The 15,243-nt window shown below is 41.6% G+C and overlaps 2 protein-coding genes across 5 annotated transcripts in view; one reads left to right on the top strand and one right to left on the bottom strand.

Annotated features, from left to right (window-relative positions):
- LOC139758501 (C-signal-like) overlaps nt 1-1,693 on the top strand; it is a 71,684-nt gene extending 69,991 nt beyond the window's left edge. For 3 of the 4 annotated variants that reach the window (XM_071679999.1, XM_071679991.1, XM_071680007.1), the window contains exon 7: nt 597-1,539. In XM_071679999.1, the coding sequence (XP_071536100.1) occupies nt 597-763 (167 nt within the window). In that variant the 3' untranslated portion in view covers nt 764-1,539. Of the gene's footprint in view, nt 1-596; nt 1,540-1,560 lie in introns of those variants that run through there. The other variant, XM_071680015.1, reaches the window with a different exon arrangement.
- A 2,102-nt stretch (nt 1,694-3,795) lies between these two features.
- The window catches only part of LOC139758462 (probable ATP-dependent RNA helicase DDX23), a 36,758-nt gene continuing 25,310 nt past the window's right edge, over nt 3,796-15,243 (bottom strand). Inside the window, exon 5 of the mRNA XM_071679909.1 lies at nt 3,796-6,719. Coding sequence (XP_071536010.1) covers nt 4,809-6,719 — 1,911 coding nt within the window. The 3' untranslated portion in view covers nt 3,796-4,808. The remainder of the gene's footprint in view (nt 6,720-15,243) is intronic.

Raw genomic sequence — 15,243 nt, 5'->3', positions numbered from 1 at the left:
TGATATTACACTGTACACTGTGATGTTTCCTTTCAAGAAAAACTTAATTCTCAAATGCCTATACTCTTCCAAATCTTTCTCACCTTTTAGAACTAATATTATGCTGTACTCTGTGATATCCCCTCTCAGAAAAATTAAAATCTTACTGGCATTCCCTTTCGGCATCCTTTTGCATACATCATCATGGTGATCTACCATTGTGTCCATTTCCTCTAATTCACCAAACAGAACATCATCATCTGCATAAAACTGTAATAACATTCATTTTCATCATAATTTAACAGTAGACTATTATGGCTATCCTCACATAGAGGCCCTTCCATACTTAGCTGTTAGTTTCTTAATTTATCATCATATGATTACTATGTCCTCACTGCCTGCATCTTTTTCCTTAGTAATTGCCCACATTAATGCATGAACGCTTATGAAATCTTTTGAGCATGCCTTTCTGTCAGCAGTCCTTAACAGTGATTTGTTGCTCTTTTGTAAACATCCCTCACAAATTTTTGCCTGTTTTTGGTATTTTTTATGTCACTTGTGCCTTAATTTAAAAACTTAAAAGGTATTGTTTTCAAAAGCTTTCTTTTCTCTTTCAGGGACAGTGGATACAGATCTGTCTCGACCATACCATAAAAATGTACCAAAGGGCAAATTATTCTCTCAGGAACAATCAATAAACTATTTACTGTCAGTTATTGATGATGTAAGTATTACAGATACAGGTAAATTTTATGCTTGGGATGGTAGTGAAATTCCATATTAATTCTCTGGTTCATTGTAAATAATAGTGATTGATACCCAGTGGTGTCATACAGATTGACTTATGTAGAATTCCTTTAAACCTTATGATTATGAATATATGTCAGATTGGATGTTTCTCATGAGCAAGCTTTGTCTTTGGTTTCTTCAGCCTTCTCCTGCTCCCATCATTGGCAGAACCAAGGCATATAAAGAGTTTAGAGGAAGCTATAGAAAGTATGTGAGGTTTGGCTGTGATAAATGGAAGCTCTGGGTTCAGTGCATCACATGTGACATCTAGTTGATTGCATCATGACATTGTTGGTGTACTATTTTTTCTTAGGCTTTCTTTTAATGTTTTTATTTCTAAAGAAAACAACAACAATCATGTTAATTACATTAGTGTTCACTGTACTTGGTTTGCCCAAGTTAGGTTGACTCATACGCTACCTATTACTATGCATACTGCATATCACCAATGTATTACTCAGGGAAGGTTGTCATGGAGTAAATCAAATAATGCACTTTCATGACTTACATTTTTCTAATTAATTCTTTTCTTCTATCTATGTATCACAAAAACACATGGGGTAAGAAGGGGGGCTTTCAGAGAATTTTCAAGGATCACCTCAATTGGTTAAGTCAAAGAAGGAAATACATTTTATGGTTTTTAATAATTTTACATTACATATAAACATTGTCACGGATAGAAAAAATATACAATCAGACATGATTGCTGTGTTGAATATAACACACATGTGTATTTGTATACTTAATTGGTTGTAAATAAAACTTTTTCTTACCACAAATTTTATTACACAGGTGACATGGGTATGAAAATTACCCTTATCAGGAACTGCAGCCAAACTGAAGGAGTCAAACTGAAGGAGGAGTCCTTCACAAAGATTTCATCATGTGGTTCACTCGGCCACAGGAGTTCGCGACCACGTACCTCACATGTTTATGTCATCTGAGCTGGTAATACCTCATGGGGGAGGAGCAAGGATACAGGGAACATAGTAGAGTGACATGGACCGTAAAATAAATGGCCACTAATAAGTCAAATTGTTCCATATAGTGGTGATATAATTGGCATTATTGATAATGATCAGGAATGTATAAAAAAAACGAATGTTAATGAAGGTAATATTTCATGTTGCTAAGAACTGCTGTTGTCATATAGCAGCTGTCAATCATCACATAATAACAGTTTTAGATGACATTTTATTAGCAAATGCCTACTGTGGGAGTCCATGTATGATTTTGTATACCATAATCACAGCAAATATGTCAAACAGGAACATGCAACATTGTGACCTCAAGAAAGTCAGTCTCTCCCTCTCTCTCTCTCCCCCCCCCCCACATCCTTCCCTGTCTCCTGGACGTTCCATACCCCTTACTCCCCAAGTCTCTGTGTGCATTTCAAACATGCAATTGGCATACGTCTGATCAACACAGGATATGGAATTATTCTTGAAAATGTGCTAACCTGATATTACCATCATCTGCCTGAAAACTTAAAACACCACCATTCCCTTTCTCATTTTCAGTGTCTCCTCCACCCTCCCTTCATTCCTGCAAACCATGGATTCAAGGGTGGTTGAGATGGCTTTGATATAGTAAACTTTATGGTTTACAGAATCGTACATGTACTCCCACAACACTTGCTAGTAAAGTGTCATCTAACATCGTTATTACGTGACGATTGACAGGTGCTGTACAACAGCAGTTCTTAGCAACACAAATATTATTATTATTATAATTATTATTTTGCTTCGTCGCTGTCCCCCGCGTTTATGAGGTAGCACAAGGAAACAGATGAAAGAAATGGCCCAACCCACCCCCATACACATGTATGTACATACATGTTCACACATGCAAATATACATACCTATACATCTCAATGTACACATATATATACACACACAGACATATACATATATACACATGTACATAATTCATACTGTCTGCCTTTATTTATTCCAATCGCCACCTCGCCACACATGGAATAACATCCCCCTCCCCCCCTCATGTGTGCGAGGTAGCGCTAGGAAAAGACAACAAAGGCCCCATTTGTTCACACTCAGTCTCTAGCTGTCATGTAATAATGCCCGAAACCACAGCTCCCTTTCCACATCCAGGCCCCACACAACTTTCCATGGTTTACCCCAGACGCTTCACATGCCCTGATTCAATCCATTGACAGCACGTCGACCCCGGTATACCACATCGATCCAATTCACTCTATTCCTTGCCCGCCTTTCACCCTCCTGCATGTTCAGGCCCCGATCACTCAAAATCTTTTTCACTCCCATCTTTCCACCTCCAATTTGGTTTCCCACTTCTCCTCATTCCCTCCACCTCCAGCACATATATCCTCTTTGTCAATCTTTCCTCACTCATTCTCTCCATGTACCCAAACCATTTCAAAACACCCTCTTCTGCTCTCTCAACCACGCTCTTTTTATTTCCACACATCTCTCCTACCCTTCCATTACTTACTCGATCAAACCACCTCACACCACATATTGTCCTCAAACATCTCATTTACAGCACATACACCCTCCTGTGCACAACTCTATCCATAGCCCACGCCTCGCAACCATACAACATTGTTGGAACCACTATTCCTTCAAACATACCCATTTTTGCTTTCTGAGATAATGTTCTCGACTTCCACACATTCTTCAAGGCTCCCAGGATTTTCACCCCCTCCCCCACCCTATGATTCACTTCCGCTTCCTTGGTTCCATTTGCTGCCAGATCCACTCCCAGATATCTAAAACACTTTACTTCCTCCAGTTTTTCTCCATTCAAACTTACCTCCCAATTGACTTGACCCTCAACCCTACTGTACCCAATATTAACCTTGCTCTTAATTCACATTTACTCTTAACTTTCTTCTTTCACACACTTTACCAAACTCAGTCACCAGCTTCTGCAGTTTCTCACATGAATCAGCCACCAGCGCTGTATCATCAGCGAACAACAACCGACTCACTTCCCAAGCTCTTTAATCCCCAACAGACCTCATACTTGCCCCTCTTTCCAAAACTCTTGCATTCACCTCCCTAACAACCCCATCCATAAACAAATTAAACAACCATGGAGACATCACACACCCCTGCCGCAAACCTACATTCACTAAGAACCAATCACTTTCCTCTCATCCTACACGTACACATGCCTTACATCCTCGATAAAAACTTTTCACTGCTTCTAACAACTTGCCTCCCACACCATATATTCTTAGTACCTTCCACAGAGCATCTCTTATCAACTCTATCATATGCCTTCTCCAGATCCATAAATGCTACATACAAATCCATTTGCTTTTCCAAGTATTTCTCACATACATTCTTCAAAGCAAACACCTGATCCACACATCCTCTACCACCTCTGAAACCACATTGCTCTTCCCCAATCTGATGCTCTGTACATGCCGTCACCCTCTCAATCAATACCCTCCCATATAATTTCCCAGGAATACTCAACAAACTTATACCTCTGTAATTTGAGCACACACACTTATCCCCTTTGCCTTTGTACAATGGCACTATACAAGCATTCCGCCAATCCTCAGGGACCTCACCATGAATCATGCATACATTGAATAACCTTACCAACCAGTCAACAATACAGTCATAAAATTTTTTTTTTACATTCCTAATCATTATCAATTATACAAAACATACTCCCACACCTATATGCAAGAATAATTTGACTTTTATTAGTGGCTATCTATTCAACACTTCACATCACTCTACTATGTTCCCCATACCCTTGCTCCTCCCCATACAGTGTTACCAGCTCAAATGACATACAAATACGAGGTACGTGGTCACGAACTCCTGTGGCTGAGTGTACTTTCCTATAAACCAGTATCAGTAAGGTTACTTAAATATACAATAACAATGGATCATACACACAGTGCTTCCTTCTTATAAAAAGGGGCTGCAAAAAACAGTAAACTCCTCCAGAAATATCTGCTGCTACACAGTAATATGTCATACATGTCCTCTAAAGTTAGTGCACATGATAATGAGAAGGAATGACCAATTTAACTCGCACTAAGCAAATATTTTCTCTTCCCTTCGTTTCTTTGTCATAACTGTCCCAGGCTTGTGTTGGGCTTCCTGGTGGTTAGCTAACTCTGGGGGACATGTTGATACCGGTGATGTTAAAATCAACTGCTTAAGATCATAGAAGAGATGAGAGTCATCCTTCGTCAAGAAAGAAATGGCCTTGCCGTGCTTTCCAGCACGACCTGTACGACCAATTCTGTGGGTGTAGTCCTCAATGTTCTTAGCCATGTCATAATTAATAACTAGGGAAACATCCTTAATATCAATACCACGACCAGCAACATCTGTAGCCACAAGGATATCCTTTGCACCAGACTTGAGGTTTGCAAGAGCATGTTCACGCTGTTCTTGTCCTTTACCACCATGGAGAGTAGTGGCATTATGACCCAATTTCTCTAATCCTCGAGCCAGAACATCGGCACCCTTCTTCTGATTTACAAAGATGAGGACTGGGGGTGTTATGCCTCGTTTCAAAATATCCAACAATTTTTTACGCTTCTCTTGTTCAGTAACCATGTACACGACCTGTTCGACACGCTCTACAGGTTTTCCCACAGAACCAATGTACACATAAGCAGGTCGTCGAAGGTACTGTCTGGCCATTCTTTCAACTGCAGGTGGCATTGTAGCTGTAAACATAACAGTCTGTCTATATTTGTGTTTTGAGAGGAAATTTTGTAGTAATTTATCCTCATCTTCAGCATCTTCAGTATCTGGTTTTTCATTAGTCACTGGCATGAATTTGAGAATTTTCTGAACATCTGGCTCAAAACCCATATCAATCATTTTATCTGCCTCATCAAAAACAACATATGTACACTGGTTAAGCACAAGGTAGCGGTTTTCAAGTACATCAACTAGACGACCAGGAGTAGCAATAACAATTTCACAACCCATTCGCAGCTTCATACCTTGCTCTTCACGTGACAAGCCACCAATGACAGCTACTGTACGGATACCCAGAGGTCCTCCAAACTTTGTGGTTTCCTCCTCAATCTGCTGTGCCAGCTCACGAGTGGGAGCCAAAACTAAAGCGTATGGTCCCTGGTCTGCATCCTCTAGACGAGCAATTTTGGGAAGAGATTGAATCCATTCCAAAAGGGGAATGAGAAAAGCTAAAGTCTTACCAGAACCAGTCTCTGCTACGCCAATAATGTCTCGATTTTGTAAACCAATGGGGATGGCCTGTCTTTGGATAGGCGTTGGATCTTCATATCCAACACTAGCGATAATATCAAGAATATCTTTTTTGATGTTAGACTCTGGCCATCTTCGAATTGGATTAGGAATGCGTCCTCCCTTGATCGCTATGTTATAATCCTCCCTAAAAATACGCCAATCCCGCTCTGTCATCTGTTCCAGGTTCTTTTCACTCCAGTGTCGGTCATCCCATTTCTTTTTGTCCTCCTTTTTCTGCTCCTTCTTCATGCGAATCAACTCTTGGTCTTTGTCAAACTGTGTACGACGATGCTCAATGTAATTCCCATAGAATTTTGACTGAATCTTCTTTTGTTCCTTCAGGTCTAATCCACCAAAGTGTCCACGACCAAAGAAATGAACAAGATGTTTATTGATGTATAGTTCATTGTAGTCGACGGATGTGTCCTCACCAGCATCCCAGTCAAACACAAATTTACGGTCATTAAGTCTCCGAACCTTTTTCTTCTTTTTGACAATACCAAGATATCTCTCATTGACTGCATCTCTTTCAAGCTGCTTTTTCCTTTCCAACTCGAGATCCTCCTTATTCTCTCTTGGCTCTCGGTCTCGACGGTGGCGATCACGCTCCCGGGGATCTTCCTGTCGTAATGCCTGTTCCAGTTCTCGACGACCGTCCTGATACATAGTTTCCCGGGCTTTCCTCTCCTCATCCTGCCTCCTGCGTACATCTTCAATCTATAAAACAAAAACAAAAGTAATTTTTAATCCCTCTAACAATATAAGATGGAAAATTCTATAACTGCACTTAAACCTTCATAAGTAGCCTGGGATAAACCATGGAAAGGTCTGTGGTGCCTGGTTGTGGATAAGAAGCTGTGGTTTTGTTGCATTACACAAGACAGCAAGAGAATGTATGTGAACACATGTGGCCTTTCTTCATCTATTCCTGCCAGTACCTTGCTAAAGTGGGAAATGGCAATCAAGTATGAAAAAATGATGGAAATAAAGAACTTCCAAAATAGCAAAATAGGGTAAAAAAAAATTAAAAAAAAGAAAAAAAAAAATGAGAGGGGACGATTTCCAGCCCCCCACTCCCTTCCCTTTTAGTTGCCTTCTATGACACGCAGGGAATACGTGGGAAGTATTCTTTCTCCCCTATCCCCTATATTTATTATTTTTTTATTTTGCTTTGTCGCTGTCTCCCGCGTTTGCAAGGTTCCACAAGGAAACAGACAAAAGAAATGGCCCAACCCACCCCCATACACATGTATATACATACACGTCCACACACGCAAATATACATACCCATACATCTCAATGTACATATATATATATATATACACACACAGACACATACATATATACACATGCACACAATTCACACTGCCTTTATTCATTCCCATTGCCACCTCGCCACACATGGAATAACATCCCCCTCCCCCCTCATGTGTGCAAGGTAGCGCTAGGAAAAGACAACAAAGGCCCCATTCGTTCACACTCAGTCTCTAGCTGTCATGCAATATTGCCTGAAACCACAGCTCCCTTTCCACATCCAGGCCCCCACAGAACTTTCCATGGTTTACCCCAGACACTTCACATGCCCTGATTCAATCCATTGACAGCACGTCGACCCCGGTATACCACATCGATCCAATTCACTCTATTCCTTGCCCGCCTTTCACCCTCCTGCATGTTCAGGCCCCGATCACTCAAAATCTTTTTCACTCCATCTTTCCACCTCCAATTTGGTCTCCAACTTCTCCTCGTTCCCTCCACCTCCGACACATATATCCTCTTGGTCAATCTTTCCTCACTCATTCTCTCCATGTGCCCAAACCATTTCAAAACACCCTCTTCTGCTCTCTCAACCACGCTCTTTTTATTTCCACACATCTCTCTTACCCTTACATTACTTACTCGATCAAAGCACCTCACACCACATATTGTCCTCAAACATCTCATTTCCAACACATCCACCCTCCTGCGCACAACTCTATCCATAGCCCACGCCTCGCAACCATACAACATTGTTGGAACCACTATTCCTTCAAACATAGCCATTTTGGCTTTCGGAGATAATGTTCTCGACTTCCACACATTCTTCAAGGCTCCCAGGATTTTCGCCCCCTCCCCACCCTATGATTCACTTCTGCTTCCATGGTTCCATCCCCTGCCAGATCCACTCCCAGATATCTAAAACACTTTACTTCCTCCAGTTTTTCTCCATTCAAACTTACCTCCCAATTGACTTGACCCTCAACCCTACTGTACTTAATAACCTTGCTCTTATTCACATTTACTCTTAACTTTCTTCTTTCACACACTTTACCAAACTCAGTCACCAGCTTCTGCAGTTTCTCACAATCAGCCACCAGCGCTGTATCATCAGCGAACAACAACTGACTCACTTCCCAAGCTCTCTAATCCCAACAGACTTCATACTTGCCCCTCTTTCCAAAACTCTTGCATTCACCTCCCTAACAACCCCATCCATAAACAAATTAAACAACCATGGAGACATCACACACCCCTGCCGCAAACCTACATTCACTGAGAACCAATCACTTTCCTCTCTTCCTACACGTACACATGCCTTACATCCTCAATAAAAACTTTTCTCTTGACCTCCTGTCTCTTTCTTTTATACATCTCCCACTCAATTGCATTTTTCCCCAGCAAAAATCATCCAAATGCCTCTCTCTTCTCTTTCACTAATAATCTTACTTCTTCATCCCACCACTCACTACCCTTTCTAATCAACCCACCTCCCACTCTTCTCATGCCACAAGCATCTTTTGCGCAATCCATCACTGATTCCCTAAATACATCCCATTCCTCCCCCACTCCCCTTACTTCCATTGTTCTCACCTTTTTCCATTCTGTACTCAGTCTCTCCTGGTACTTCCTCACACAATTCTCCTTCCCAAGCTCACTTACTCTCACCACCCTCTTCACCCCAACATTCACTCTTCTTTTCTGAAAACCCATACAAATCTTCACCTTAGCCTCCACAAGATAATGATCAGACATCCCTCCAGTTGCACCTCTCAGCACATTAACATCCAAAAGTCTCTCTCGCGCGCCTGTCAATTAACACGTAATCCAATAACGCTCTCTGGCCATCTCTCCTACTTACATACGTATACTTATGTATATCTCGCTTTTTAAACCAGGTATTCCCAATCACCAGTCCTTTTTCAGCACATAAATCTACAAGCTCTTCACCATTTCCATTTACAACACTGAACACCCCATGTATACCAATTATTCCCTCAACTGCCACATTACTCACCTTTGCATTCAAATCAACCATCACTATAACTCGGTCTCGTGCATCAAAACCACTAACACACTCATTCAGCTGCTCCCAAAACACTTGCCTCTCATGATCCTTCTTCTCATGCCCAGGTGCATATGCACCAATAATCACCCATCTCTCTCCATCAACTTTCAGTTTTACCCATATTAATCGAGAATTTACTTTCTTACATTCTATCACATACTCCCACAACTCCTGTTTCAGGAGTACTGCTACTCCTTCCCTTGCTCTTGTCCTCTCACTAACCCCTGACTTTACTCCCAAGACATTCCCAAACCACTCTTCCCCTTTACCCTTGAGCTTCGTTTCACTCAGAGCCAAAACATCCAGGTTCCTTTCCTCAAACATACTACCCATCTCTCCTTTTTTCACACCTTGGTTACATCCACACACATTTAGACACCCCAGTCTGAGCCTTCGAGGAGGATGAGCACTCCCCGCGTGACTCCTTCTTCTGTTTCCCATTTCAGAAAGTTAAAAAAAATACAAGGAGGGGAGGATTTCTGGCCCCCCGCTCCCGTCCCCTCTAGTCGCCTTCTACGACACGCGAGGAATGCGTGGGAAGTATTCTTTCACCCCTATCCCCAGGGATAATATATATATATATATATATATATATATATATATATATATATATATATATATATATATATATATATATTTTTTTTTTTCAAACTATTCGCCATTTCCCGCGTTAGCGAGGTAGCGTTAAGAACAGAGAACCGGGCCACTGAGGGAATATCCTCACCTGGCCCCCTTCTCTGTTCCTTCTTTTGGAAAATTAAAAAAAATTGAGAGGGGAGGATTTCCAGCCCCCCGCTCCCTCCCCTTTTAGTCGCCTTCTACGACACGCAGGGAATACGTGGGAAGTATTCTTTCTCCCCTATCCCCAGGGATATATATATATATGTATATGGATATGTATATTTTTTTTTTTTTTTTTTTTTTTTTATACTTTGTCGCTGTCTCCCGCGTTTGCGAGGTAGCGCAAGGAAACAGACGAAAGAAATGGCCCAACCCCCCCCCCATACACATGTACATACACACGTCCACACACGCAAATATACATACCTACACAGCTTTCCATGGTTTACCCCAGACGCTTCACATGCCTTGATTCAATCCACTGACAGCACGTCAACCCCTGTATACCACATCGCTCCAATTCACTCTATTCCTTGCCCTCCTTTCACCCTCCTGCATGTTCAGGCCCCGATCACACAAAATCTTTTTCACTCCATCTTTCCACCTCCAATTTGGTCTCCCTCTTCTCCTCGTTCCCTCCACCTCCGACACATATATCCTCTTGGTCAATCTTTCCTCACTCATTCTCTCCATGTGCCCAAACCATTTCAAAACACCCTCTTCTGCTCTCTCAACCACGCTCTTTTTATTTCCACACATCTCTCTTACCCTTACGTTACTTACTCGATCAAACCAACTCACACCACACATTGTCCTCAAACATCTCATTTCCAGCACATCCATCCTCCTGCGCACAACTCTATCCATAGCCCACGCCTCGCAACCATACAACATTGTTGGAACCACTATTCCTTCAAACATACCCATTTTTGCTTTCCGAGATAATGTTCTCGACTTCCACACATTTTTCAAGGCTCCCAAAATTTTCGCCCCCTCCCCCACCCTATGATCCACTTCCGCTTCCATGGTTCCATCCGCTGACAGATCCACTCCCAGATATCTAAAACACTTCACTTCCTCCAGTTTTTCTCCATTCAAACTCACCTCCCAATTGACTTGACCCTCAACCCTACTGTACCTAATAACCTTGCTCTTATTCACATTTACTCTTAACTTTCTTCTTCCACACACTTTACCAAACTCAGTCACCAGCTTCTGCAGTTTCTCACATGAATCAGCCACCAGCGCTGTATCATCAGCGAACAACAACTGACTCACTTCCCAAGCTCTCTCATCCCCAACAGACTTCATACTTGCCCCTCTTTCCAGGACTCTTGCATTTACCTCCCTAACAACCCCATCCATAAACAAATTAAACAACCATGGAGACATCACACACCCCTGCCGCAAACCTACATTCACTGAGAACCAATCACTTTCCTCTCTTCCTACACGTACACATGCCTTACATCCTCGATAAAAACTTTTCACTGCTTCTAACAACTTGCCTCCCACACCATATATTCTTAATACCTTCCACAGAGCATCTCTATCAACTCTATCATATGCCTTCTCCAGATCCATAAATGCTACATACAAATCCATTTGCTTTTCTAAGTATTTCTCACATACATTCTTCAAAGCAAACACCTGATCCACACATCCTCTACCACTTCTGAAACCGCACTGCTCTTCCCCAATCTGATGCTCTGTACATGCCTTCACCCTCTCAATCAATACCCTCCCATATAATTTACCAGGAATACTCAACAAACTTATACCTCTGTAATTTGAGCACTCACTCTTATCCCCTTTGCCTTTGTACAATGGCACTATGCACGCATTCCGCCAATCCTCAGGCACCTCACCATGAGTCATACATACATTAAATAACCTTACCAACCAGTCAACAATACAGTCACCCCCTTTTTTAATAAATTCCACTGCAATACCATCCAAACCTGCTGCCTTGCCGGCTTTCATCTTCCGCAAAGCTTTTACTACCTCTTCTCTGTTTACCAAATCATTTTCCCTAACCCTCTCACTTTGCACACCACCTCGACCAAAACACCCTATATCTGCCACTCTGTCATCAGACACATTCAACAAACCTTCAAAATACTCATTCCATCTCCTTCTCACATCACCACTACTTGTTATCACCTCCCCATTTACGCCCTTCACTGAAGTTCCCATTTGCTCCCTTGTCTTACGCACCCTATTTACCTCCTTCCAGAACATCTTTTTATTCTCCCTAAAATTTACTGATAGTCTCTCACCCCAACTCTCATTTGCCCTTTTTTTCACCTCTTGCACCTTTCTCTTGACCTCCTGTCTCTTTCTTTTATACTATATATATATATATATATATATATATATATATATATATATATATATATATATATATCTATATATATATATATATATATATATATATATATATATATATATATATATATATATATATATATAATATATATATATATATATATATATATATATAATATATATATATATATATATATATAATATATATATATATATATATATATATATATATATATATATATATATATATATATATATATATATATATATTTTTTTTTTTTTTTTTTTTTTTTTTTTATACTTTGTCGCTGTCTCCCGCGTTTGCGAGGTAGCGCAAGGAAACAGACGAAAGAAATGGCCCAACCCCCCCCCCCATACACATGTACATACACACGTCCACACACGCAAATATACATACCTACACAGCTTTCCATGGTTTACCCCAGACGCTTCACATGCCTTGCTTCAATCCACTGACAGCACGTCAACCCCTGTATACCACATGACTCCAATTCACTCTATTTCTTGCCCTCCTTTCACCCTCCTGCATGTTCAGGCCCCGATCACACAAAATCTTTTTCACTCCATCTTTCCACCTCCAATTTGGTCTCCCTCTTCTCCTCGTTCCCTCCACCTCCGACACATATATCCTCTTGGTCAATCTCTCCTCACTCATTCTCTCCATGTGCCCAAACCATTTCAAAACACCCTCTTCTGCTCTCTCAACCACGCTCTTTTTATTTCCACACATCTCTCTTACCCTTACGTTACTTACTCGATCAAACCACCTCACACCACACATTGTCCTCAAACATCTCATTTCCAGCACATCCATCCTCCTGCGCACATCTCTATCCATAGCCCACGCCTCGCAACCATACAACATTGTTGGAACCACTATTCCCTCAAACATACCCATTTTTGCTTTCCGAGATAATGTTCTCGACTTCCACACATTTTTCAAGGCTCCCAAAATTTTCGCCCCCTCCCCCACCCTATGATCCACTTCCGCTTCCATGGTTCCATCCGCTGACAGATCCACTCCCAGATATCTAAAACACTTCACTTCCTCCAGTTTTTCTCCATTCAAACTCACCTCCCAATTGACTTGACCCTCACCCCTACTGTACCTAATAACCTTGCTCTTATTCACATTTACTCTCATCTTTCTTCTTCCACACACTTTACCAAACTCAGTCACCAGCTTCTGCAGTTTCTCACATGAATCAGCCACCAGCGCTGTATCATCAGCGAACAACAACTGACTCACTTCCCAAGCTCTCTCATCCTCAACAGACTTCATACTTGCCCCTCTTTCCAGGACTCTTGCATTTACCTCCCTTACAACCCCATCCATAAACAAATTAAACAACCATGGAGACATCACACACCCCTGCCGCAAACCTACATTCACTGAGAACCAATCACTTTCCTCTCTTCCTACACGTACACATGCCTTACATCCTCGATAAAAACTTTTCACTGCTTCTAACAACTTGCCTCCCACACCATATATTCTTAATACCTTCCACAGAGCATCTCTATCAACTCTATCATATGCCTTCTCCAGATCCATAAATGCTACATACAAATCCATTTGCTTTTCTAAGTATTTCTCACATACATTCTTCAAAGCAAACACCTGATCCACACATCCTCTACCACTTCTGAAACCGCACTGCTCTTCCCCAATCTGATGCTCTGTACATGCCTTCACCCTCTCAATCAATACCCTCCCATATAATTTACCAGGAATACTCAACAAACTTATACCTCTGTAATTTGAGCACTCACTCTTATCCCCTTTGCCTTTGTACAATGGCACTACGCACGCATTCCGCCAATCCTCAGGCACCTCACCATGAGTCATACATACATTAAATAACCTTACCAACCAGTCAACAATACAGTCACCCCCTTTCTTAATAAATTCCACTGCAATACCATCCAAACCTGCTGCCTTGCCGGCTTTCATCTTCCGCAAAGCTTTTACTACCTCTTCTCTGTTTACCAAATCATTTTCCCTAACCCTCTCACTTTGCACACCACCTCGACCCAAACACCCTATATCTGCCACTCTGTCATCAGACACATTCAACAAACCTTCAAAATACTCATTCCATCTCCTTCTCACATCACCGCTACTTGTTATCACCTCCCCATTTACGCCCTTCACTGAAGTTCCCATTTGCTCCCTTGTCTTACGCACCCTATTTACCTCCTTCCAGAACATCTTTTTATTCTCCCTAAAATTTACTGATAGTCTCTCACCCCAACTCTCATTTGCCCTTTTTTTCACCTCTTGCACCTTTCTCTTGACCTCCTGTCTCTTTCTTTTATACTTCTCCCACTCAATTGCATTTTTTCCCTGCAAAAATCGTCCAAATGCCTCTCTCTTCTCTTTCACTAATACTCTTACTTCTTCATCCCACCACTCACTACCCTTTCTAAACAGCCCACCTCCCACTCTTCTCATGCCACAAGCATCTTTTGCGCAATCCATCACTGATTCCCTAAATACATCCCATTCCTCCCCCACTCCCCTTACTTCCATTGTTCTCACCTTTTTCCATTCTGTACACAGTCTCTCCTGGTACTTCCCCACACAGGTCTCCTTCCCAAGCTCACTTACTCTCACCACCTTCTTCACCCCAACATTCACTCCTCTTTTCTGAAAACCCATACTAATCTTCACCTTAGCCTCCACAAGATAATGATCAGACATCCCTCCAGTTGCACATACACATACATACGCAAGTATGAAGTCTCTTGGGGATGAGAGAGCTTGGAAAGTGAGTCAGTTGTTGTTCGCTGATGATACAGTGCTGGTGGCTGATTCATGTGAGAAACTGCAGAAGCTGGTGACTGAGTTTGGTAAAGTGTGTGAAAGAAGAAAGTTAAGAGGAGAAGTGGGAGACCAAATTGGAGGTGGAAAGATGGAGTGAAAAAGATTTTGTGTGATCGGGG

Source organism: Panulirus ornatus, chromosome 2, assembly GCF_036320965.1.
Source record: "Panulirus ornatus isolate Po-2019 chromosome 2, ASM3632096v1, whole genome shotgun sequence".
NCBI lineage: Eukaryota > Metazoa > Arthropoda > Malacostraca > Decapoda > Palinuridae > Panulirus > Panulirus ornatus.
This window is presented reverse-complemented; position numbering and strand designations above follow the sequence as displayed.